At 34.6% G+C, this 26068-nt stretch overlaps 3 protein-coding genes across 5 annotated transcripts in view; 2 read left to right on the forward strand and 1 right to left on the reverse strand.

Annotated features, from left to right (window-relative positions):
• Positions 1–10224, forward strand: part of LOC111507749 (atrial natriuretic peptide-converting enzyme) — a 140997-nt gene extending 130773 nt beyond the window's left edge. For all 3 annotated transcript variants that reach the window (XM_074185155.1, XM_074185156.1, XM_074185157.1), the window contains 4 exons: positions 358–503; positions 572–794; positions 5846–6161; positions 9683–10224. In XM_074185155.1, the coding sequence (XP_074041256.1) occupies positions 358–503; positions 572–794; positions 5846–6161; positions 9683–9868 (871 nt within the window). In that variant the 3' untranslated portion in view covers positions 9869–10224. The remainder of the gene's footprint in view (positions 1–357; positions 504–571; positions 795–5845; positions 6162–9682) is intronic.
• A 1752-nt stretch (positions 10225–11976) lies between these two features.
• LOC111507750 (uncharacterized) overlaps positions 11977–26068 on the reverse strand; it is a 41194-nt gene continuing 27102 nt past the window's right edge. Inside the window, exons 3-5 of the mRNA XM_074185154.1 lie at positions 23306–23784; positions 21496–22365; positions 11977–12998 (exon numbers count right to left, since the gene is read on the reverse strand). Coding sequence (XP_074041255.1) covers positions 12510–12998; positions 21496–22365; positions 23306–23784 — 1838 coding nt within the window. The 3' untranslated portion in view covers positions 11977–12509. The remainder of the gene's footprint in view (positions 12999–21495; positions 22366–23305; positions 23785–26068) is intronic.
• Positions 14437–26068, forward strand: part of LOC111514116 (uncharacterized) — a 51776-nt gene continuing 40144 nt past the window's right edge. The window contains exon 1 of the mRNA XM_074185159.1: positions 14437–14569. The gene's annotated coding sequence lies outside the window, so the exon portion shown is untranslated. The remainder of the gene's footprint in view (positions 14570–26068) is intronic.

Raw genomic sequence — 26068 nt, forward strand, 5'->3', positions numbered from 1 at the left:
TGATTGAAATTTGTCTCTAACAAGGGCACACTCATCAGTCTGTGGATCATACTGTTGAATGCTACTACTTTGTGCAGATACGGGTGGTTGGACGAATTTTAATGATAATATATGTATGTGCTGGTTTATTATAAATTGAAAAATCATGTTTGTTGTTAACTTTTGTTATTGTTTACTGTGTTTCACCACTTGTATTTGTAATTGTTTGGAAATATCCTTCGAAACAGTTTTATTTATCATTTTTATTCTATTTTCCGATTCTGGAAATAAGGAAGCTGATGACTCTCGCCAATTCTTTCTGTTATGAGGATTATCAAACAATTTTATTTCCTAATACTTCCATTACGCCTTTTTCAGGAACGTGTTATCGGTGAATGTGGAGGTGGACTTCGAAAATGGCATCTCATATGTGAGAATGAAAAATCCCACAGCTCCAGAAATCAGTTTCATTAGATCTGAATGCCCATCGAAACAAGTACTCAAAGTTTCTTGTTCAGAATTACGTGAGTGTCTCATTAATATTAATATTCAAGGCAATTCCAAGGCAACACTACATTTAGCGCATTTTTAGAGTGTGGAATTCAAAGTACGCATGGACCAACCGGAATTAAGGTACTGACTAAGATGGCTTCTCACGGTGATTGGCCATGGCATGCTGCACTTTTTAAAGAAGATGTTCATATATGTGATGGAACTTTGGTATCTCCGAATTGGATAGCAACGTCTACGTCTTGTTTTCAAGGTCAACCAAAAGCTGAATGGACTGCCAGATTCGGAGTTACTCGTTTGTCAAGGTTTGTTGAACATGACAATGATTTCGTGGGGACAAAAATGGATTCTATTTTTGTTTATAACTGAACAAAATATGTATATATCGAAAATTTGCTCCTTGAACTTCTGACTACAAGAGCTGAAATTTCAGCTGCAATCTCGAAATTTCAATTTTAAACTGGAAATTTTGACTTCAATCAATTAATCAATTTATTAGTCAAAGAAGTGTTCAATTATAATACCTACATTGTAATATACTAACTTAGGTAACATGTCAGATATGCTTATCAAAGACAGACACCAATCAACTTAACATTAAAATTAAAATTAAAATGACCATCAGAGTCAAGGAATATTTGTAAACAGAAGAATAGTACTTGTAAACAGAAGAGCATTCACAAATTACAATTACTAGCACAAATATAGGTACCTAAAAACATGTTAAAAGCAGCTGTTTTTTCAAACAATCGGTGAGAAGAAATCAATTTCTGTAGAAATTCGTCAACGAAGTAGTGTGCTTTTAGCACGAGATGATTTTTCAGCTTAGCATTAAAGGAATGTAAGCTAGGGGCACATTTGATATTATCATCAAGAGCATTATAGAACCTGACACCCATCGATCCTGGATGATTTTGTGACACTAATAATCTAGTGAATGCTTGTTGTAGTTTATATTTATTTCTAGTACGATAGTCATGAGAGTGTCCACAAGTAGGAATATTAGTAATATATTTCTTCACATAGACAATGTAGTGGTATATAAACAAACATGATAGAGTCATTATACGAATTTTAACAAAGAGTGGTTTGCAGTGTTCACTCAGGTGTACCGCCATCATTAACCTCACTGTTTTTTTTTGAATGGCGAATATTTTTTGTGCCCCAATGAATTATTTCATAGCAGATGACTGACTGAATAAGATTAAAATATACCAAGAGAGAGTGTGTTTTTCAAATATGTAGAAATATTTGTTTACTAAGCTTGATTTTTATATATTCAATATAGTTGCTCCAGGTGAGTTCAGAATCCATATTGATTCCTAGGAATCTTATGTCAGAGACTTATCGAATTGACGTGTTGTTCAATTTCACTAAGTAGCTGCTGTCTATTGAAGAGTTTTTTGTTACAAAATTACTCATTGGAGTTTTGGTTGTATTGAGAACTAGTCCCTTGAAATCACACCAATCGGAGCTGATATAACAAGACAACATCATCGGTATAGATAATCGATAGAGAAGCAGCAGAACAGTAAGTCGGAAGGTCATTTATAAAACAAATAAATAGCAGAGGCCCCAGTACTGATCCCTGAGGTACGTTTGTCAACATATTCAAAATCCTTAGCTCGCACAAGTTTCAACATCTGAGGTTGTCGTTCGTAGGGGTGCGACAGTTGGTTAACGGAAAAACAGATTTTGAACAGATTATACCAAATTTCGACTTTGAAATTGAAATTACACTTTAAATCCCGGGTTTATTGTCGTAATTTCGAATTAAAGTTGAAATTTTGAGTTCAAAGTCGGAATTTCGAGTTATTTATAATAGAACAAATATGTATATATGGAAGCGCAAAAAAGCCACTATTTTATTATTTCCGACATTGAAAGTTGAAATTTCGATTTCAATTTTGACATTTCGACTTTGAATTCCAAATTTTAAAATTAATTTCGAGTTTATTTGCGGAATTTTCACTTCAGACTCGAAATTACAACTTTGATATCGAGTTCAAAGTCAAACTTGTGTAATTTTGAAAAATTTTCGAGGTTTGAGTGGTAATTTAGGATTTGAATTTATGAACACATGACTGGAAAAAATATGTATTTCACTACATTTTCTGAATGTGCACCTATGCTTCCTATCTCTAACAAACTAATAAATACTGAAAAACTGTATATAAATATAGGCCACCTGATATTTTTTCAAATAGGAACACTGGTGGATACTTTGATTGTGAGGTGTTTTTGTTTACTATACGACCTTGTTTTCGTTTTCCATTTTTATGAATACACTATAGAGAAATAAGAATTGACGAGATATTTTTATTTGAAAACTTTCTATTTTATTTCAAAACCTGATCTCCATCATCCAACGTTTATTATTGCTATTGATTACTTTTAACGGTTTTCAGTGTTGAAAAAGGTCTAATGGTTTGAGATAGATACACATCCCTTGTCAATTCACAGTCAATTCTTGTTAATGTAACATAAATTCGTTTTTTGTGAGATTGTCATCTTGTTTTTGTGTTTCGATTATCCTGGAGTTGATTTCATCGTTCCAAAGTTGTAAATAACTGAATCAGTTAGACCGATAATATGATTTCGCAAGATAACCAGTCCACACATTGATTATTTAGAGGTTGTTGTGTACGTGATTCCCGTAACACATGATGATGAGTGTTGCTCCAGTATCCCCAGTATCCAGAATCAATACGCAGATAGCTATTTATACCATTTCACTCCTCATTGCTAGCTGAATTTCAATTTTTTTCACTACTGATCTTGTCTGCAAAAACTTTTTTATCAGATATGATACACAATTATTGTTTTAATCATGAAAATCTACCAAGTCAATATTGTCTTACAATGTGTAAACCATTGCTAGTACGCACTTCTTACATCAACAATCGTACCGATGTATTGACCCTATATATAGTATTTAAATATTGTTCACCCATTTCATTCAACTGATGGAGTCTTCGTCAAGAGAAGAATGTAAATTTTTGTTCATTCTGTTCATCAAACAGAACATGTGGAAACTGCTAAACAAAATGAATGTTTATAGCAAAATCAAGTTTCATTGCCCATCCGTATTTATCAAAAACGTATTAAAAAATAAGAAAACAACGTCTTATAGAGAATGAAAATATCTTTCTGAGAATCACTCCCTCTTCTGATTATGAAAATATAAGGTGGTTCTGGATTGTATGGGGACAAAGTCAAGAAGACACACTGTATACCAAAATGTAGCCTTCTTGATATAAACTTAAAAGTGTCCCGCTGTTTTTGGCAACAAAATATACTTACAAAAAACTTGAAAATGAACTATATACAGTTTTCTTTATCCGATAGTTTTGAAAAAATAAAAAGTATTGGTGCATATTAGGAAATAGAAATGAAATGAAAAATGGAAAAAATAGGAATGTAGGCTTTCGCGGCTGGCGTCAATGTTTTGATTGGTTTTTAGGTTTTGCCATGGTCTTCTTTGGCCATGATTTCCAAACGTTTTGACTGCAAGTCGAAGTCATCTTCAGTGGCGTGGCCGAAGTACTATTCTTGACGTGTCAACTGAAACTGAAGCTCCCATTTCTGCCATGTCATTTATAGTGCTGATTTTTCGCGCACTTTCTGTAATGGCGGATTCGCGAGTAGTTCCCGCGCGATTTGGTTGACTTGGCTTCGTTTTGGTGCTTTTCAAAGCTGTGTGCCAGATCTTTGCTAGATATGTTCTCTCTTCCTTTCTGTTGAAGTTCTCTTGATGTTTGTGTATTTCTATGGCTCCTAAATACATTCTTGTTAAATAATGATTCGAAGTTGCTAGCCTCTCGGTATTTTCGAACAGGATCTTGTGTTCCCCGTCGGACAGTACATGTGCTGCGACTGCAGACTTCTCGGTTTGTCCCAATCAGCAACTCCGCTTGTGCTCGACTAGGCAGGTACCAACGTGTTTTTTCGTCTGACAGATATAGATTTCAGATACTTAGATATTTCTTTAGTTGGTTTGAAGACGGTGCTGATTTTCTCCTTCCTTAGAATTTTCCCGATTCGGTTGGTGACACCTTCTATGTATGGCATTTAGACCTTGCTTTGGGGTTGGTCTTCACTGATGTTTCTTTTCTTTTCCTTTGGACGTGTAGCGCGGATTATGGCTTTTTTGTCGTAACCGTTGGCTTGTAATACAGTTGTTAGGTATTTTACTTCGTCGTCGACCTACCTTTCTTCACATATTCTCAAAGCTCTGTTCACTAGGGTGCTGATGACGGTTCGTTTCTATTCTGGATGATACTTGAATCCATTATATTGGTATCGATCTGTGTGTGTTTTCTTCTTGTACACCTCATAGCCTAGTTGATACCTTCCTTGATGACTAAAACATCAAGGAAAGGGATTTGAAGGTTTTCTCATAATTCCATTGTGAACTGGATTTTTGGATGGAAGCTATTGAGATGATTTAGAAAGTTCTGAAGTTCTTCTTTTCCATGACTCCAAACAACGAACGTGCCATCTACATACCTGAACCAGTGCTTCGGTCGTTTTTCTGTGATTTGAATGGCTTTTTCTTCAAAATTTCTCAAGGTGAAAAGGTCGCCATAAGAAGTCTCATTGCTGATGAAAATATCAACACTCTGCCTGCTGACAAAGGAAACGCAACAGTGGTATTAAACACTTAAACACTTAAAGACCCAACAGAGAAAATCATAAGAATGACTAATCAACTGATGAGAATCTTCATTACCACCAGAGGTGAAAGAGAAACTTTGCAGATCAGAAGCATTACCACCGAGGCTCTATGGATTACCGAAAATTCACAAAGAGGATGTACCACTGAGACCGATATCGAGTGCTATAGGATCACCAACCTACAACCTCGACAAACATTTGTCGGATATGCTGCAGGAACATGTTGGCAAGACTAAGACGTACGTCCGAGACTCCAGTGACTTTATCAAACATTTGAAAGGCATCACTTTAGAGCCAAACTATAATCTAGTTTAGCTTCGATATAGTATCCTTATTCACAAATGTACCACTCGAGGAGATCTTTTCACAAGATATCAACTCATTTCGACACTCACTAACAACAACTTATTTTCAAACCTTTTATGAACAAGTTGATGGTGTCGCTATGGGCAGTCTACTCAGCCCAGTTGTGGAGAATTTCTACATGGGAAAATTTGAAGAAAGAGCCATTCAAACCTCACAAAAACGACCGACCAACGACCAACTGAGTTAATTTTGTAACAGAGTTATCTAATGAGAATATCCATAGGAAAAACTTTTATTTTCAGTACATTTATTTGTATATTTTGTTATTGTTGAACCAATTGTTCATATTATTGCAAAAACATTTTTGTTTTAGTTCAACGCCTTGGGAGCAAGAGAGAATGATAATCGGAATGATAAAGTCACCGGTAGAGGGCAGCACCATAGCTTTGATCAGACTCAACGAACCAGTGATCATGAACGATTTTGTGAGGCCAATTTGCCTTCACGATGAAAACACCGGCTTAATATTGAATAAAGCTCATTGCAATACCTTGGGATGGACTAGAAATAGGGAACAAATGCAGAGGGTGCAAGTTAAGGTGACTGACATGGAAAAATGTGAAAATGTCAGCATTTCGAATGTGAATAGCATTTGCACTGAAACAGCGATTGGCCAAAATGATTGCAATGTAAGTTTAAAAATATTTTCAGAATAGTGATAGATATTCGATTCTAGTTGCTTGATAAAAAAATATTCATGTGCAGATATTTAGGTGTAGGGTTCAGGTTTAATTTTGACGGTTTTATATTTGTTTTTTTTTAACAATCTTTCAAAAACTGCATTATTTTAATGCAACTTTTAATGAGCTCTGAAACTAAACTAATCAAAATGTTTTGCAGGATTCTGTATTCTTTGGGCCACCCAAACTTTGGATTTTTGAATACAATTCTATATTTTCGATTACATTATTTACACTTTCAGTGTCGGATTTGATGACGACATTAAATACCTGTCAAAATTTTCAATTATTTTGATTAGATCATGACGTATTCAGTGGTATTCAAGAGATAAGTATTCCGAGAAATGTTCAATTATAATAATTATAATTTGTTGGACCCACTTGATTTTTCCATCAACAAGAAAAAGTTTCCGTTAAACTTATCAAAAGACGAATCTATCGCCATTTGATAGATTAGATAATGAATGTTCGAAACGATATTGGTTTATCATCAACTTTGTTGTTGTTGTTGGTATTTGTTATTTTTTGGTACCACCAAAAATTCAAGTAGGTTTGAAAAAAATGATCTGAATTTGTTGGTTGCCAGATTTGATGTTTTATCATGAAAAAGTATCATGTTATTGAATTGTTGCTATTGGTTTTCCAATCGAGAGAAAACTTCAAAGATTTGATGGAAATATCCAACTAACGTGACTTTGTATTTAAAATACATACATTCACATCAGTTCACTGCAGATATTAGAAATGGTGGCCGTTCTGTTCAATATTTGAAAGTATTCTGCTTTTCATTTTATCTATAGAGCGGATCACTACTCTCTTCGTTTTTCTGGAAAGTTCCTGATTAACCGAATGACCAAAGGTTCGTTATTTATATTTGTGAGTAGTGGTGAATCTGGTTAGTATTTGTGACAAACAAATATGCAAGAAAATGTTTTTTTGTTTAACAATAAAAGCATCCTGTCACTTGTCAACTTCGGTATCTGTTTGTGAATTGGAACTTATGGAACTTCACAAATGCAGCAAGAGAATGGCAGTGTTTGTGTTGTAAAATTATTCTGGATGCTTCGTGAATATTTGGTTGAAATTAAAAATGATATGATATGTAAATTGATGGATGTAGGGGTTACTACGTGGTATGAAATCATAATGAAGATATGATATGTATTTTCACCTTCTACAATCTGAAAAATGGAAATCGTAATGGAGAAATTTATATACTTATGTGTAGAAAGTGCAAACTTTTTAGTTCACCCCGATAAGTTACTAGGTGATTTCAAAGTATTTTTCACAATGTTCTATTCATCAGAATCTCGTCATATACAATGATTTTGCGTATCAAAAAAGAGCTATGAAATAATACAGATACTTATCTTAACGTTGCCAAAACTAAAATCAGCCTGAGTCTTCAGAATTGAAAACAAATCTATTTATATTAGTTTATGTAGACATTTTTATCCGTAAGGTCGCAAACTTTGTCGAGTTAATGGAAGCATCTAGATTCAAGATCGATTACGTTAACACTAGTTTGAAATTCTTCCATGTAGGAAAGTGATGTAATAAGCGGAAAAAGAGATAATTTATATGCACATTCCTGAACATAGGTATATGTGATAGGCAGTAACGAGAAATATTGCGAGTTATTGAATCTAACAAAAATGGTGTTGCAGTAAATGTTAAGTAGGTAATTAAAAAAATTAATGGAAATTTTTCTGGACCTGATGAGGATAAGGATAAATTTGAAGTATCATACAAACAGTAAGTCAATGAGACATTGCGAAAGTGGAATGTGTTGGTGTTATCTACAACATACTGGTAGATAAAATTCGGTGGCAGTTTTTTTTTATGTCTGCTTATGTGATAAGACAAGAAACGGATTTTTTTTCCTAAAATATGCATTTATCAGTTAAGTAGACAGAAAGATGAAGGAGGTTTATTGCGTTTTTATAGAATCAGGAAGGTTCATTATTTAGAAGTGGAAATTCTATGGAAGTGGAAATTCTATGAGCGGTATAGGATAATACAGATTGGGAAGATTGGTAGGTCCTTCACTTGTGTCGCAATCGCCAGCAGGTGACTATAGAACAGTTCCAGTTAAGATTTTGATTCAGTCGAGTCAGTTCAGTAACTAAAATGCAACAAAAATTTCTATATCGATTGGGAACTTATATTTTATTGTTCTGAAACGTTTTTGAATGTGTTTGGCAAATTAGAAGTAGCAACGTCTCAGCATGTTTCTTTCAACCATAATTTCAAAATAAAATTCACTTTCAGACACAATTTCATGTCCCTGAAGTTTTATCATTGAAGTCAATCTGTTTTCTAAAAGTGAAGCGTTATTAAACTGGTTTGATTACATTAGACGAAAATGGTGTTTGAACAGGCATCACCGTTGATTTTAGTAACATCGGTTGTTAGTAATCTGTGTAAACGTGGTCAGTTCTAATTATGTCTGAACATTAATTAGTTACTTACCTACTTATGTACAATTTCCTTTACAAAAATCAATTTAAAATATGTTTCGAATGTATGTGCGCACATACTACTGTGTGTTAACCTCGATGATACCCTTAAATGGTCGAAACATATTGAACCAATTTGCTCCAAATTGTCTAGTGTGGTCTTTATTTTAAAACAACTGAGGAAAGTGGTGAGTGAAGATGTTTTGTTAACTACTTATTACGCACTCTTTCACTCCCATATAGAATATGGTACAATATTGTGGGACAGTTCCACCAATTCAATAAAAGTCTTCAAACTCCAATATATATATATATATATATATATATATATATATATATATATATATATATATATATATATATATATATATATATCAACAGCTATTAGAAATCCATAAAAATGAAAACAATTACTCACTAAATTCAAATTTCCATGACTACCACACTCGACATGCAGATCAAATTAGACCTGAATAAAGCTATTAACTCTCCCAATATAATTCTTCATAATTACTTGCCTAGGGAAGTTAAATCTTTGTCCCCCAATTGTTTCAATCAAAAGGTGAAACAGTTCCTCATCAGCTCAAGTTTCTACACTATTGCAGAATATTTAGACACCCCCCCATTCGCATGAGAATGTTCATATATTTAGTTTTTTAATATCTTTAATCGTATTTAAGTTATTATTGTTTTGTTGAGTTTGATTGTTTATGCTGTATATTCTGTCTGGAAATACAAATGAATTTATTTTCAAATACAATTTTTGACTTGCTACAAATGGAAATTACATGAACGTAGTCAAATAAAGTATGTCTATGTCTATGTCCACATTCGTAGTTGTTTTTCATAACAAATTCAATTGGATGGGGTTATGAAGTTTCATTTTGTTTCCTTTGAGCATTTCCAAAACGGTGGAAGTGTGGAGTTGGTAGTTAGAACTTTGAAATGTAAAATAAAATAGTATTGTTCTGAGTTGTACGTTATTAAAATTGAAAGTTGATTGTATTCCAGGAAGAAGAATTTGCAGGGAGTCCAATGATGTGCCAGAATGGAGAAAATGAAAAATGGACATTGGTTGGAATAACAAACTGGAGGATAGCTTGTGCGAAAAATGGACTGGAAAGGCCCAGAATGTATGATAAAATTTCCTCAAACGTCAACTGGATCAGAGAAAGTATATCTTCTATCGATACTTGAAAAACTGTTGGAGATATAAGTGCCAAAATACAATAACGAGAATTGCCAAACTGATTTTTTTCAGACTGACAAAAAGTTTTATAGAATTTTCATAGGTTGATGTATATATACTGTTTGTGTAGAAGGCAGATGAACGATTTTTTATTTATACTGTGAGATGTTGAGGAAAAAGACAAATGTTCGAGTAGTTATTTTATATTTACAGAATTAATTTGGACACATATAAATGATGTTTCAATAAATAATTCGTACTTATTAATAGTACCTTAAATAATAAATGTGAATATGTATAGATGATTCTTGAATGTAATTTCAATATTTAAATTTTTATACAATAAAATTTGTACATTTTAGTACTTATGATGTTTTCTTCTATTCACCAATCTCACACAAAATAAGTAGTCAACGATATATGAATGTTTTAACAGGATGAATACAAATTATCTTACCTAGAAATATGCCAATGGAAACTACAAGAAGTGAAATATTTATAGATGGGCTTCTAATTGACTTGAAAATGTTCGACGTAGAAGAATGTTTTTTTTATTTTTCAATTATTATTCAACTTTTAATTATTCAATGAAATGAAAATTATAATCAATCTAATTGCTTCTAAATCAAGTAATTTACGGTTAATTGTCCAACTAACAAGTTTTGCAAATTAACATTTTGTGCTATTTATGTTTGTAATGACCTGGTATGAATCAATTTTCCATGAAATGTTTCGTTCATTGGTCCATTGGTCAACATTGAAAATTGGTTCATTCTGGATCAAATATGAAAGAGAAAAAAAATTTGTTTGTAGTATTTTCATATTATTAAGAGGCTGTTTAGCTAACAAACGAAATCCAGCAATTTATTCCCATGTAGAAAACAATACTTCCACCCTTTTCGAAATAACAAAAGTGGGAACAGAAAACTATCGATTGTTCCGAGAGAAATGAAAACTAAAATCAGACCCTACCACTTCTATTGATGAGAACAATATTTTGCGCTTATTATTCGTATTTTATTTTAAACTGAGTTTGAAGAAAGAAACTGGTTTTATATGTATAGTGGAATTTTCGATTATAATTGAATCTTTTCAGTGAAATAGTGCTTATTCAGTCGGGCGGTTATAAGTAAAAATCTTTTCTACTCTGCAAAACTTTCGACACTTTTTGTCTTTTCGAAGGATAGAATTGAAATATAATTACAATAAACCCATTCTTTGAATAACAATAAAATCAAGAAATGTCAAAGTGGTATAAACCCCCATTCAAGTGGAGTTGTGAAAACTAGTATGTATAAATAAATAAAATTCTAGAATTTTTTTCCCTTTCCATGACAATTTCAACAACGAAAAATCGTGTATAGGAATATTTTTTTTAGATTTAGTGACGAGATAGATTATTATCAGCTACGGTGAGCTGTTGGAGAAATTGAAGGGGTACCTACAGTGTGAGGGAGAGTAATTCTCTAGTCTCTGCATAAAATAGCTTATCAAAAAGATAACGATTTAGTCTTTTCAATACAAATTTGCTACATATATAGTGGTAAATAACTTTATGTAGTTTCATTTTCATTCATTATTTTTGTCTTGTGACAAGTATTTCATACTGTGACATTAATATTAAAACATGAGAATTCTAAATGTTATAAAAAAAATCGACTTTATAGGTACTTTTATATCATTGCATAGAAAATGGAAAAACTTCTTTTCACACATTTTTTTAAATATTTCACAAAAAAATGTTTTTTACGAATGGTCCCATTCACCCCCCCTTAAACTAGAACGCCAATGCCAATCGAATATTTTTCATTTGCGAAGTGAAGCGACTGTCGCAATCGCATTTTAAACAGCTGTGATATAGCACCTTTGACCTTCGATATCTAAGAAAATGAAGTATTTTGATCGAAATGTTATGAACTACAACTTATCAAAATTCCATCCAATTCGAAAGAGATTCATTTTCCATTTGAATTGATCCTTCCACAATGTGATTGATTTAAAATAAATCTGAAAGGTTCATAAAAAACTACCTACTAAATAAAAATATCGCTATAATGAAAGATATGGCCTTGAATAATATTTATGATAAGTATTCCCTTTTTATTTTTGTATATGATTTTCTTTTTTTTATCTAGACAGTGTAATGCTGATTGGTGGTAATATTCAATCAATAAATTTTAGCTGAATAAAATAACATTTCCAAATGAAATAAGGGTTGAAAAAAATCGGAATAAATTTAGAAATGTATAGATAAGAAGTTATAGGAGCAAAAAGCAATCTGGCGTTTCTTGATTCAATGGCTCTTTCGACTCAAAACTCAACTTTTGAATGGTTACTGAACTGATTATCAAGGTAAATATTCAATGGCCGCACTCATTTGAAATTTCAGAAAATTAATTGGATTTGTCTATAAGCGCAAAATATGTCCCAAGTCCACCTTGACGAGTGTATACTCGTTTAGCCGTGTATAACCCGTATATACAAACATTTTAGTCCGTTTGGAAGTCATACCTTTGAAATACAATCGTATGTCTGTTTTTAAAACGTACAGAGTTTTGTCAAGTTACTAAGCACTAACATTTTCAGCACCAAATAGAGTACGTCATGGCAGCTCTGAATTGAATATCACAGTCTGTCACTTGTTCACGGTTAAACAAATGAAACACTTTTTCTAGTTGTAGAAGGGTCCACAGATTTCACTCTGTTTATATGCGGAGGTTTTTTCTTCATATGAAAAGACTGACTTTCTTTAAGAGGAGTTCCAGTCATGTTATAAGACATATTCAGATTATTCAAATTGATCGTGTTATTTCTAAGTTGATGACTGATACTTGAATCAATCTGGACAGAATTCCTTGCTGGCGTCATTGGCGGTACATTGTCGTCAGTCGCTATTCTTTTGTTGCAATCTTTTTCTAAGGACGCGATAAGTTCCAAGGTATCTCGCGCATCGCTGATGAATTCTGCTGAAGTATTCTCGATGATGCGTGTCAAGTAATAAGCCTGCTTCAGAAAGAATCTAGTCTGAGTTTGAGATCCGATTTTCGCACTGTCTTTGGCTATTTCTATGAAGATATCGACGAATTGCGTTAAGATGTTCCTCCTCTTGTGAATGTCGAATTCTTTTTCGCATACCCACTGAAAAATAAATTAATTAACAAATGTTCTAACACTGAAGTATTGCTAGGTCCATATCTATCATAAAACTATCCTTTTTTCATAGTTGTGAAGAGAAATTTTGATAAATATGTGGATCTGAATAAAAATACTTTTTTCAACCTTAATTGAAAAATAAGTACTTAAATGAGTTGGGAAATTTGATATGTAGAAATGGTACATATGAAGTGCTACACCAATTTTTTGTGATTGTAATTTTTGTCTTTTTGGAATGTATTTGAAACGATCCAAATTCATATGGCAATATATAGGTACTAGGCAACACTACTGTTATATTAAGATTTTTGAATCAGAAGTAATTCAATTGAAACAATTTAGATAGTATTTTCAATTTCACAAGATTTTTGAAATTTAATGATTAAGATTGTACAAAATTGGATGTTGAAGAATTTATTACAAACGTTATCTGAGGATGATTTTGTTTTCATTTGTACAAATCTGCAAATATTCTCTATTTTATATAGCGGGAAAAACTGCAAGCCGATGCGTTCGTCGTGAAGGGCTTTGGTCACAGATTCATACGGTTTTAACGCTTTTGGTGTGCACCTAGAGCAAAGTTCTGGATCCGTCCCTGAACCCAACCAAGTTCACATTGCACTGAATGAATAAATAATATAGGAATGTAGGCCTCACGGCTGGCGTCAATATTTTGGTTGGGTTCCGGAGTTTGCCGTAGTCTCCTTTGGTTATAATCTCCAAACGTTTCAACTGCAATTGCGGCAGTCATCTTCATTGACGTGGTCGGACACCTGTTCTTGACGTGTCAATTGACACGTCAAGGAGCAGAGGATCGATTAACAATTCTCCTACAAAATGTTATTCCTTTATAAATCGAATCAACCATAAATATAATCACTTGCAATCGGGTATAACCCTGTGAGAAGTTCACCTTCCTAATATCGAGTGGATGAAATCGAAACTCTAAAACCTAATCAATCATGAAGTGGCGATGACATCTCCCCTTATGGAGAACCCATCTACTCATATAGGTTCGGCAGAAGACCGAAACTAAGAATATGAAGATCAATAACGTCGACATCATTTCTTTGCAGCTTCTGCCAAAGCAGGTGACATATGATTCCAGAGCCCAAAAGAATTGCATTCATAATTTAATACTAGACAGTGCTGTTTCGATCTACCACAGCTTTCATCAGTGGTACTGGCTTGATCATTGATGTATTACTTTATTTATTTGGTATTATCTAGTTAACTTCTCAATACCGAACAAAATTTTACCTAGTACGGTACTATACATTTGTTTACCAGCACAAGTTCAGATTTATTACATCACGATCTATAGGAGGAGTATAGGAGTACTGCGGTCATCGGAGCAGGTCCAAACCACAAGTGGTTTGGAGAAAATAATCAGCATCATTTAGTCGTAGGTAGGTAGCATAGATCCACAACCACAAGGTGCCTGTGATTTGGTTGTCTTGAAGATTTCAATGAAAAATACTTGAATTTTTTTCATAACTGAGACACCTGTGGCATTCTTTGACAAACTGAGGATTTCGATGAAACTGAAAATATTGGTAACTTCATAACCTGTTTTGTTAGTCGCTATAGTTCACGAAGTATTGGTCAAAAATCGGAAATCCTACATTCCTAAGAACAAAATCATGGCTGGTATGCCGTGTTCGATTGCGAGGACGAAGGTTAAATCTCGAAGTCTTAGCAACGATTGACTGGCGAACTCCGCGTTCACTCGTATTTAAAATTGTAGATGGCGATAGAGGTGGGATGTCCATGTGAGTGCTAACTCCTGACTGGTCCGCTCTTTTACTGGGTTGCTCTATGTGCGAGTCAACGCAGAGTTTGACAGTCGCAATCAACGTCACATCACCGATGATGTCTGCCGCAATAGCAGTAGCAGTAGAAGTAACTGTCAGTTAGCTAAGAAATGTCTTTTGATGTGTATAATCTGGCCGTTGATAATATCTAGGATACGACTAACAGAATTAGAGGTATCGCACATTGTATAAATTGGAGATTTTTTCATTATATTTGTATGCGGAGTGTTGAGAGAAAATATGACACTATTCCTAGATGACCATCTAGGAACCCAAAAATTCAACATATGTAACAGTTGAGAGCAGGTGCTGATATTGTTTATGAACTTGAATAAAAAAAGGAATGAATAATATTTACGCTTCACCTCGAGACTACAAAAATTGTGAGTTACAAGCAATTCATAATAGGGTATTCCTACAGTAGGATACGTGTCTTCAAGTTTGAAAGACATCTATTTGAGGAAGCGCCTCTGTAGGGCTTCTAGTTGATTTACATAAACCTGATAGTAGAGACTTCACACGACAGATGCATATTCCAGCTTAGATGGAACAAAAGTGAAATAAAGTAATTTCAATGTTGAAGCTTTTTGGAAGTCTTTTGTATTTCTAAGAATCCATACATGCGATAAGCTGCTGTTAGAGTAGTGTCAATATGTTTATTGAAAGAGAGGGATGAAACAAAAGTAGGTAACACCTAGATCAGTGAGTGTGTCAGGACGCTCCAGAACTTAATTGTTTATGATATAGTTGTGTAAATTCAAGTTCGTTTTCAGTGAGTAAAACATTACATTCGGATATGTTGAAAGATAGACTATTCTTCCGACACAATGTAGCAACGCGATTTAAATTCAAGGCGAGACGTTGGTACTCATTAGAACATGTTATATTATGATAGAGTTTCAAGTCATCTGCGTATAAAAGGAAATTTACATCAATCGCAGCTCCGATATCATTAATGAACATATTGAACAGTAGGGGTCCTAGAGTTGAGCCTTGTGGTACACCACTTGACTTGAGACTTGAGGCCATTGAGTTGGACTTATTGTTTACGGTTGTAAAATTACGATTTGAAAAGGGTAATTAATTCATTGGATAACCCAAAAGTCGAAAACTTGTTCAGCAGGATACTATGGTCAAGTCTGTCAAACGCTTTAGAAAAATCAGTGTAGATGACATCAGTTTGAGACTGACAATCAATACCGTCTGCAATACATTGGGTGATTGTTACAAGATTTGTGGTGGATGAACGTTTTTTCATGAAACCGTGTTGATTGGGGCTGATAATGAAAATTGAAAATTGGGCAGACTTTCGACATTTTCCATATTGATGGTACAGTTGATGTTTTCACGCATATATTATTTAGAGTTGTTAGTGGTTTAACCAGAGCTGAGGGATAATCTTTATTGATGAATGCTGGAATATGATCAGGTTCCGCAGTAAATTTAGGCTTTAATTTTATTAGGGTATGATAAACATCTTCAATACTAAAGTTTTTAATTACCAAGCTGGGAATATCACTACTGTTGTTCGCATGGTCACTTGATGTTGACACTATATAAGAACCACTGAAGAAATCTGCAAAACCATCAATAATATCTGAGGGATTATCGAGTAGCTTGCCTTCATGTAACATTTTATCTCCGATTTCATTCATATATTTTGACTTGTTAATGAAAGACCAAAACTTATCGGGGTTATGGAAAATCTCGCTCTCAGTTTTCTGAATGAATTTTTTAAAAGCGTGAATGTTGCCGTTTCTTTTGTATTTACACCAAAGTTTTGTTTTAGTTCGAATTTTCTTTATCAATGCACCATCGAGGAAGGCTGGATAATTATTTTTAGATTTTATCAAGAATTTTGGCACGCAGCGATCAAATACACCGTATAATTTTTCATAAAAGTGAAGACAGGCGTCATCTGCATTGCGAAACGCTTTTAGATACGTCCAATCGAGATTGAGGATCAGCTCATACATGAGCTCTTTTACTAATTGATCTAGGAATTTTTCAACGAGACAGAAGTGATTGCCGAACACCTAGTCTAAAAGTCTGTGCATCTCACTGTGCATTGAAAACAAAATTATTTTGCAATAAGCCAAAAAACTCTGACATGTTGTTCAACAAAGTAGTATGCGCACTATTACGATCTGTTTCTGTTAGGAATTAACTGCTTAAAACTCATTAGTGGACTTGAATGATTCGTTAACGGGTGACAAGTTGGAATAAAAACTGAAAATATAGAAAAAATATTTTACCTATTGTTCGTCCTAAGCTGGGTAACAAAACAATATTCATTTTTCTGAAAATGTTGCTCGAAATTGGAAAAATCTCAATTTTTGTTAAGGGTATTGCAAATATCCATAAGTGGGAAATAGGAACAAACCTCTTTGATACATTTCCATTGTAACTTCTATAGTCTGTGTGGAAATTTGGAAAAACCACATGTTCTCTCGAATGGGAACGTAATCATAGTATTCACATTATTGGTATCCAATAATTGAATCTGATGAAATGTAATGTTCGTTCGTAGTATGAGTATTTACATAAACACAATATTTTGAGTTATAAAATTAAAACCGCTACTAGTCAGTTCGGTTCACGTTTAGTTCGAGTATTTTTATGTAAAAAATCACATACTTTGGTACTTCCAAGCTTTTCAACTTCTACGAAGTGCTTGTTTATTTCTCTATCTTATCATCGTCACCATCCAAAGATTGAAAATTCGATAAACTAGATGGGATTTGAGTTTCAGCATGTGTTGGAAAATATTAATCCATATGTGACAAATGTCAAACACTGTTATGAGCATAAGCACAAAATTTCTAATCTAATTATCATAGATTAATGAAATGTGCAGATGAAAAGTATAATTTGAAAACATTTGAATTGATTGCGAACTATTGCACGTTCAAAAATTATACACTTTCACGGACAGAGATAACTCTGTCGAACCTACTTTTCGGGTTTGTTGGTCATTGCCTGCCGGCTTTTATGGATGACATTTCGTCTGCGACTGCGGCTGACGTTTCAAAGCAGATACTCAAGAATATGTTTCCATCGGTGTTGGACGTGGCTTTGTTCGTATTGGTTTAGGTAAATGACCTGATACGACAGCAATTGAGTGCAGGTAGCCAAATTTAATTATTGTTGACCCCCGCTTCCTTCCGGTTGAATTAATTTCTTCGCTTCTGAATTTACTGCTGATTTGTCGATATTTTCGACACATTTTTTTTATTCAGAGAGCCGCGGGTACTTGCACTTCTCTTCGTGGTTTTAACGTAGACCGATTCGCAGTTACAATGGATCTCGTAAACCATCAGTATCGCTAAAAGCCCTCTGGGGTTGCCGGTTCGTTACATAAAAACATAATAAACGTTGTCCATGTAGTATTTGAATTGGTGTACGAATTCATCTCTCTCTCTCTCTCTGATTGCATTCGTGTTTCTTCTCTTTTTTGTTTGTATTTATGTGCTCCATGAAAATTTGGCCAGGAGAAGAAAAGTCTCAAAGGCAAATAATGAAAATAATGGATCTAGATTATGGAAGAAGTTCGAAAATGGAGTGGGTAATTCAACTTCAATATTTTCATTACAGCGGGATTGTAAAGACAATTTAGGATTTCAAGCAAGATATCGATAGAACAGAAGGAAGTGTACTTTCCTTCTTGATAATTGCTGGGACCATTGTAATAAAGTACGAAAGTTGGGGGGAGACCATAAAAAAACGTTCTATGTAAAGGTGGTAGACTCAATTACGAAATTAGGGAACCATTTTCATATATTTGTTACCGTTATCCCTACATTGTGCAGATTTGTAAGGAGCAAACAATTTGACTTGTCTCAAATAGATTTGTATTTTTTGAAATTTAGAACTGAAGGATATGATCTGAAAAGTGTCAGAAAAGAGTGTTGACAAAGAGAAAAAGTCAAACTGCTTTCAAGTAAATTAATCGGCGTAATGAAAAACGATAGTTACGAGCTCCTAGGAAGTGCTGACCACTTGATAGTCTAGATCAGTGATTTAGATGGTTGAGATGGACTCCCAGGGCTCCACGAGAGATTCAACGGGGATCTACGTTGACGTAACCAGAAAATGGGGATTCATAATTCGTGAGCGGGGGTCCATGAAAATGTATCTAGTTTCGATAGTGAAGAAACAAAATGTGGTTTGACTCCACATAGGCACATACTATTGAAGCCAAATATTAATAATTTGATGTCAATCCATCAACAAGTATATCCCTCCCATTAAAATAACTATTTTATTTTAATTACAATACGACTGAGAAATAGTGTACTAATCATTTCATATTTGAATTGATAACACAAGAAATTTTTGATTTTTATTTTTACCACACAAAATGGGGAGTTTTCTAAATGAAATTAGTGAGAATTGATTGGTTTTTTGTACTGTGAGTAGATGTCTGAAAAGTAAAGTATTATGGATTTACTTTTTTGATTGATCAACTTCATTTTTTGACATCCGTTCACAACACAATCAATTAATAAATCAACCAGATTATTGGTTTTTTATACAGTACATGGAATATCTGCAATTGAAGGCGTGTTCTTTTTAGGACGATTCAGTGATTCGGCCTAGCACGACTGATGAGACCTAACGGGTCAAAAAAGCGCTGTCTGGGGTTGGATCACAAGTTAATGAAGTCTCTTCACTTGTTCATTTTCTACATTATGAAATGTTTCTGTGGTGATTCGTTGCAACTACCAAGAAACCTAGAATAAACTGCGGTTGTGTAATCCATACCTTAGAACACACAAATCTTTCCAATGAAATTTAAGGGTGTCATATCCGATGATTTAGTGAGCCATTTCAAACTCTTAGCGCCAAAATGCAACGAGTCCAATGGAGCTTTCAGACGAAGAGCGGGAGCCGCCACGTCTCAAGAGACGAGAGCTCCCACGTCTTTTGCACCTCGAGCCAGGGCGCCAAGTCTCCTCCTCAAAATGCAAAAGAATGAGTGGGGGCTTCCACACGAGGAGTGAAAACGGCATTTATATGGACCGAAATGAAGTCGTTAAAAGTTGGATGGAAGTCTGCAAGGTGCTCAACGTAGATTTTGCAATTTTATCCATCGTATAGTATAACGAATAATATTAAAAAATGTATGAATAGAATACATGAACGCACTTAATGACTGTCGGAAAATTAAATGTTACCATTTTGAACATCTATTATAATAAATTAGAGTTTTAAATAAATAGGGTGTTTCATTGAGCGCTTTCTATATTCAAACTTGAATAAAACAAGGTTTGTGTGTGATATTTTATTGGTTTGAAGGATCTTTTGATGCCATTATGTTCGTTCAAATATCCGCCACGGCTTCTCTGAATGGAACACATCGGAAACGCCCGATTTTCCATGACTCTAGCGCATAAATCAAGTTGAGTTTGACCGACGAGATGAGTTATGTTGGCTTTGAGGACCGCTGTGGTTTGTGGTTTATTCACATATACCAGCAACTTGGAATACCCTACAAGAAACAATCTAACGGGGTCGAATCGCACGATATCGTTGGCAGTTCACAATATCTCCGCGTGAGATGATCATGCCCTCAAATCGCTCGTGCAGAATATCCAATGTGGCACGAGCTGTGTAGCATGTAGTGCCGTCCTGTTGAAACCACATGTCGTTGATATCCAAATCATCCAATTCAGGCCAAAAGAAGTTGGTAATCATCGACCTATAGTGCTGTTGACAGTGATGGCCTGGCTGGCCAATGTCGTTATCGAAGTATGGGCTGATGACGCCGCCAGCCCAAAATTCACACCAAACAGTGATTTTTTCGGGATGCATTGGACGATTTTGATTCTCATGTGGATTAGTATCGTCCCAAATTTGACATTTTTGTTTGTTCACGTACCCATTCATACAGAAATGGGTCTCATCGCTGAAGATGATTTTTCTATGAAAATTAGGATCAGTTGCCAACTGCTTCGGAGCCTATTCAGCAAATACACGTCTTTGTCTATGGTCGTTATCTTCAGTTTCTGGGTCACTTGAATTTTGTACGGGTGCAATCCCAAGTCACGACGCGAAATTCGCCAAGTTGTGGTCTGAGAAAGGCCGAGTTTTGGTGAGCGTCGCAAAATCGACTGCCAATCGGATTTTCCTGCACTGATGTCTTCAGCAAATCTTGCGTTTCGTCGACGTACGGGTGTTGGTCGATCATTTACTGAACTAGTGGACTCAAAGTCATCCACCACATTGCGATTAAGACGACCGTAAAGCGCGCGGTACGTTGCCCTTACAGAACAGACATTTTGATAAAACAATTTTATGATTTGCATGTGTTGTTGAAAGCTATATCCGTACATGGTGATTTGGCGAAACATACTGAATAAATGATAACTAATTTGAAAGATGTAGCTTCAACAAGATGGCCGTTATCAATTGTCAGAGTTCGGAAGATCCTGTTGGAATATCCTATATTTTTATTGAAACTATGATACTGATCGTTTGTTTGTGAATTCTTGAAAATAATGTGAACCTGATCACAATTTATCACGAAACTTTTATTTTAGCATAAAAAAAACATAAAAATGATGCATAATTTGTGAATTTTGTTGGACCTTGATATCTAGTTCTGTTCGAAAGTTGATACTTTTTACATTCGCATTGTATGAATTTGTTATAAGAAAGAAACTTACATCCAGGTTGATTGAATCAACTGATTCTCTTCTTTCATTTTCTTTCATTATGAGATTCATTTTGCGCTCTGTCCACTTTCTTCTATTCTCTAATTCTCTCAAGTGCCTCAATTGCGTTTCGGTATCTTGATATTTCTTCTGCCTCATGTTCAAGATGGCAAGATTCGGTCTGAAAATGTTGATATGAGGCACCGGATCGATTGTTTTGTAGAGATCTTTGAAATCCAGAGGTGTATAAAAATCTCCGCTGGCGTATTGGATATTTCTCAATGCCCTGAGAAAATACATAGTGGGGGCCTGGAGAACATCATGCAAAACTTTTTGAGCGAATTGTAAGTACATGTTCGGGATATTTCGAAAAAGATTATTATTTCTGATGAAGAAATCCGGCATGTCGTTTTGTGCCAGGCGATCTGCTAAATTGCTAATAACTTTGAGCAACCTTAAACCCAGACGGTGCTGAGGCCAGTCTCTGTAGTTGGCTTCGCATTCCCAGTACATGTGGCACCTGATGTGTTCCACTAGAAGACCGTTATGTTTTGTGTAAGGTTCGATGTAGGTCTTATGCAAGACCAACAAGAATAGGAAACATCGCATTTGCTCGCTTGACATCCTGGCTTCTAAGAATCTCTCGGCTTTTGGGAAGGCAATTTCCCATTCGATGCTCGCATCGGGGTTTTCTCCTTTTTTCATCCAATAACCCTTTGGAACAGCTACACAGTTCATTGAAGTGATTTCTTTGATCATATCATCTGTTGGCCACTTAAACCGAATACCCGTTCTCAAGTCCGTTATAGTTGGCCTATCTTCTCTGAGTTTGAACTCAAATGCTTGTTCTGCAGGCCATGGTATCTTTACACATGGTATAACCTGAAAAAAAAGTGCCTATATTACAAATCGAAAAAACATTTTTTCAAGAATGACTTTTATCCTATAATGGAATTAATTTTTCATTCGCATCCAAACTTCTTCGGCCAGGTTTTCAGGAAGATGGGAAATTACTGATTCGGTTTGAGTGAATATGGTTTCGATGGAAATTGATTTGGGTGCTAAAGAGAAGTTGAAGCCTTTCGAGTATTGGAGACGTTGTATACTAGGACTGGGGAATCGGATGTGACTGACTGGGGTTCTTTATAAATGATCAGTGACGCTAGAGCTTTTTCTTCTCTGAGTGTTGATCTTGGTGTTACTGATGTGTTTGGCTTTTTCATTATTCATCCTGAGAAAAATATCCCAAATGAAAGGATGAATATTTGAGTTTGATAACCATCCTTAACATTGATATTAGGATGAGTTGGTGAAGTGAAGATTGCGTCTGATGTTTTCATTACCAATACCACCATCTTCCCCACTACCGGCCCCGCACCCCACTCTTCCAGGGACATAAATACCAGAACAGAACCGATGGACCGACAGTTGACGCTAATGCTACTGTTGCTGCAGGTTCTCAATTGAAACATTTCTGTGAATTGGTGTTACGATATATAGATTTCCTGTTGTGATAATTTTATGAATGCTGTGAATTTCCTAGGGCAACTTCTGATTTGTGACAGCAATCTGAAGAAGTCCAGATGGTAGTTTAGTGAATTTTAAAAATCGAAAAAGTATATCGATCCAAACTATTCTACGTTGAATTACAACTAAAAAGTGAACTGAAAAATGAAAAATGTGTTGCTTTTCCGCTTCCCCATTTTGTTCTGGAAGACAAAAAAACTTAAAGGCTCAATATCAGCCTAAAAAGTTCCAATGAATCAGAGAAAAAATTTTATATTGATATTTTATAGATATTTTTCAGATATCCTGTACTCACCTCGCACGGAAGTGGATTATCTTCCTCATCACTCAAATTGCAGAAAACTTTTCCTGGAATGGAATCAGTCAAACTTATTTCCGTCGCATCAAAACCTAAAGCCCTTCCCACAGAATTAGGAAATAGTACGTTCTTGAAGTGATTCATAAATCCCTCTGCATCTATGTAAGTCACAGTATCTACCAGGTCCTCCTCCTTCAGAACCATGTTTTCCCCATTTTCATTAGTTTCTAGAAGGTCAGTGTCGGCCTTTCTTATTTTTCTGGTAGTAAAACAGGTGTTCGGTAGAGTATCTCTTCTTTCTGGTAATCTTTCAATTTGTATACGTTTTGGAGTTCTCAGATCTGTGATTGTTCTGTACTCGTACATGTCTGAATCGGAACTGTTGGAAGTTCCAGGGATCGGTTCGTATGTAACATCCGTATCATCAGGGACTTTTGACACTTTGCTGGCATCTATGTATCTGAGTCGAATAAAACCTACAAATGATGAAAGAGTCACCTCAGTTAGAGTAGTCCACAGTAATGATAATTATTCTTGAGGATTGTCTTTTTTTGTTGAAACCAATGATTGAAATGATATTTTTCAGTTAGGAACAATTTTTTCTGGAGCTCTTTTAGTACTGAAAAACGACGAATTGAAGAAATATTTATAGCAGGGGACCCCACGATGCAAAATGGGGATTTACTCGAGTGTCATAGAGACCTATTAGGATGCTAAGTTTAGATGATAAGAAGAAAAAAATGTTATATAATATATACCTTTTCATCGGTGGGGCTATAGATTATTAAATATGTAAAAAAAAAACTCTTGTATGAACATATTCGAGCGCGTCAGATATTGATACCATCAATGTCCTACGTATTTTTAATAATATTGGTATGTTAATCTGATCGTTTGCATGATGTGGGTGGTTGTACGTGACGGTTAAAAATGAAAAGAAAAAAAAATTTAATCGAGTGCGTCAGATTTTCTAAGGAGGTGTTAAGTGCACCAAAAAAAGATCTCATTCAATAATATGACGATTTCGATCTGACGCAAACTCGCGACCATTATTATAATGTGCAAAAAAATCGTCATTCTGAAATACTCAAGCGCGTCAGATTAAGATATATATGGTTCATCTTTATGTTTGAGACGTGCTGTCTCATAATCTGACGATTATTTAGAGGGATTCGCATAATCTGACAAAATAATATTTTTTTAATTTTTTTTCAATCATTTAACTTAATTAATTGAAAAGCTTAGGAAATAGCATGCAAATAAATAAGTGTATGCTTTTTGAGTAGAATACTTGTATTTATAAAAAAATAATATGAAAAAAATGCTGAAAAAATATTAAAATTTTTATAATCAATTGATTAACTAATGAAGAAAAGAGAAATGAAACTTTCTCTGTTTTTTAACCTACACTCAAATGAATGATTTTAAGGGAATATTATCCACAAATCCAGTGGCGTAGTCAGATTTTTATTACAAAACGCTTGCACCACAAATCTCTCACATTACCATATTTTCAGGAGTTATAACTGTAGAACGCATTGAGCTGTTGACTTCGGATTTTCACTGTACAAATTCACTGGTGTTCTACTTGGTGATGACAATGTTGTCAGATCTCAAATATGTCTATAATCTGAATAAAAATTACAAACAAATACTTTGTTTCCAAAATTGAAGTTGTTGTAACTTCGTTGTTAACAAATATTTTTTAATGAAAATTTGACAGTTTTTATTTATAACGACTACGAATCCAGTGGTGTAGTCAAATTTGAAAACAAAAATTGCCTAATAAACTTTTGCCGTTTTTGACAAACAAAAAAAACCATAGAGTGCCTTGGAAATGAAACTAAAATTGTGAAAGTTAGTGTCAAGATACAGTTTTTCATGCTTAATATTTCAATAAAAAAAAATTGAGATTGATTGAAAAATGCACATTCTACAGGGCATATATATATATATATATATATATATATATATATATATATATATATATATATATATATATATATATATATATATATATATATATATATATATATATATTTAAACAGATATATATGTATAATACAAAGTCATTTCCCGCTGTCTGTCCCTATGTATGCTCAGATCTTCAAAAGTACGCAACATATTCTGATGCGGTTTTTTAAATAGATAGAGTGATTCAAGAGGAAGGCTTATATGTATTTAACATGCATAATATAGTAGAGAAACCCTGATAATTTTGGAGGTTTCTAATGTGATAACGTAAAACAACAAATATTTTTGCGCTTACATTGTAAACGCTGGCGGAGCCCTACGAGACAAATAAAACAATGTACCACACATTAGAAAGATCTACAAAAAAGTCCGCAGTGATATATGTCTCTTCGGGGTAACCCACAATAACCATATCTATCCTCGATAAATAATTGCTCATTTGCGAAGCGATTTTAAGCAATACAGCATTAATTTTCATCCAAATAAGTAGGTACCTTAATATGGATCAATGTGGCCCTTTGCGGCTTGTAATTCGAATGAATAGTTTCGAAGATATTACAGATTTGAAATGCAGGGACATAGCGGTTGCGGCGGTACTGGTCGCGTGGCCGACGGCGCGTGCCTATAAATAGCACGCCGAAGGCCGCTATGATTAGCAGCGATCGCACGCGTTTATATGTATATTTAGTATCAGCATTGCACCCGTACGGAGCCAGAGCGGTTCGCTAGTACTAGATATAATTGAAACTTATCCTTAAACGAATCCGATGAATTTGAGTTGATTTT

Source organism: Leptinotarsa decemlineata, unplaced genomic scaffold (assembly GCF_025532065.1).
Source record: "Leptinotarsa decemlineata unplaced genomic scaffold, Ldec_3_MD MMD2_tig00026363_RagTag_RagTag, whole genome shotgun sequence".
Lineage (NCBI taxonomy): Eukaryota > Metazoa > Arthropoda > Insecta > Coleoptera > Chrysomelidae > Leptinotarsa > Leptinotarsa decemlineata.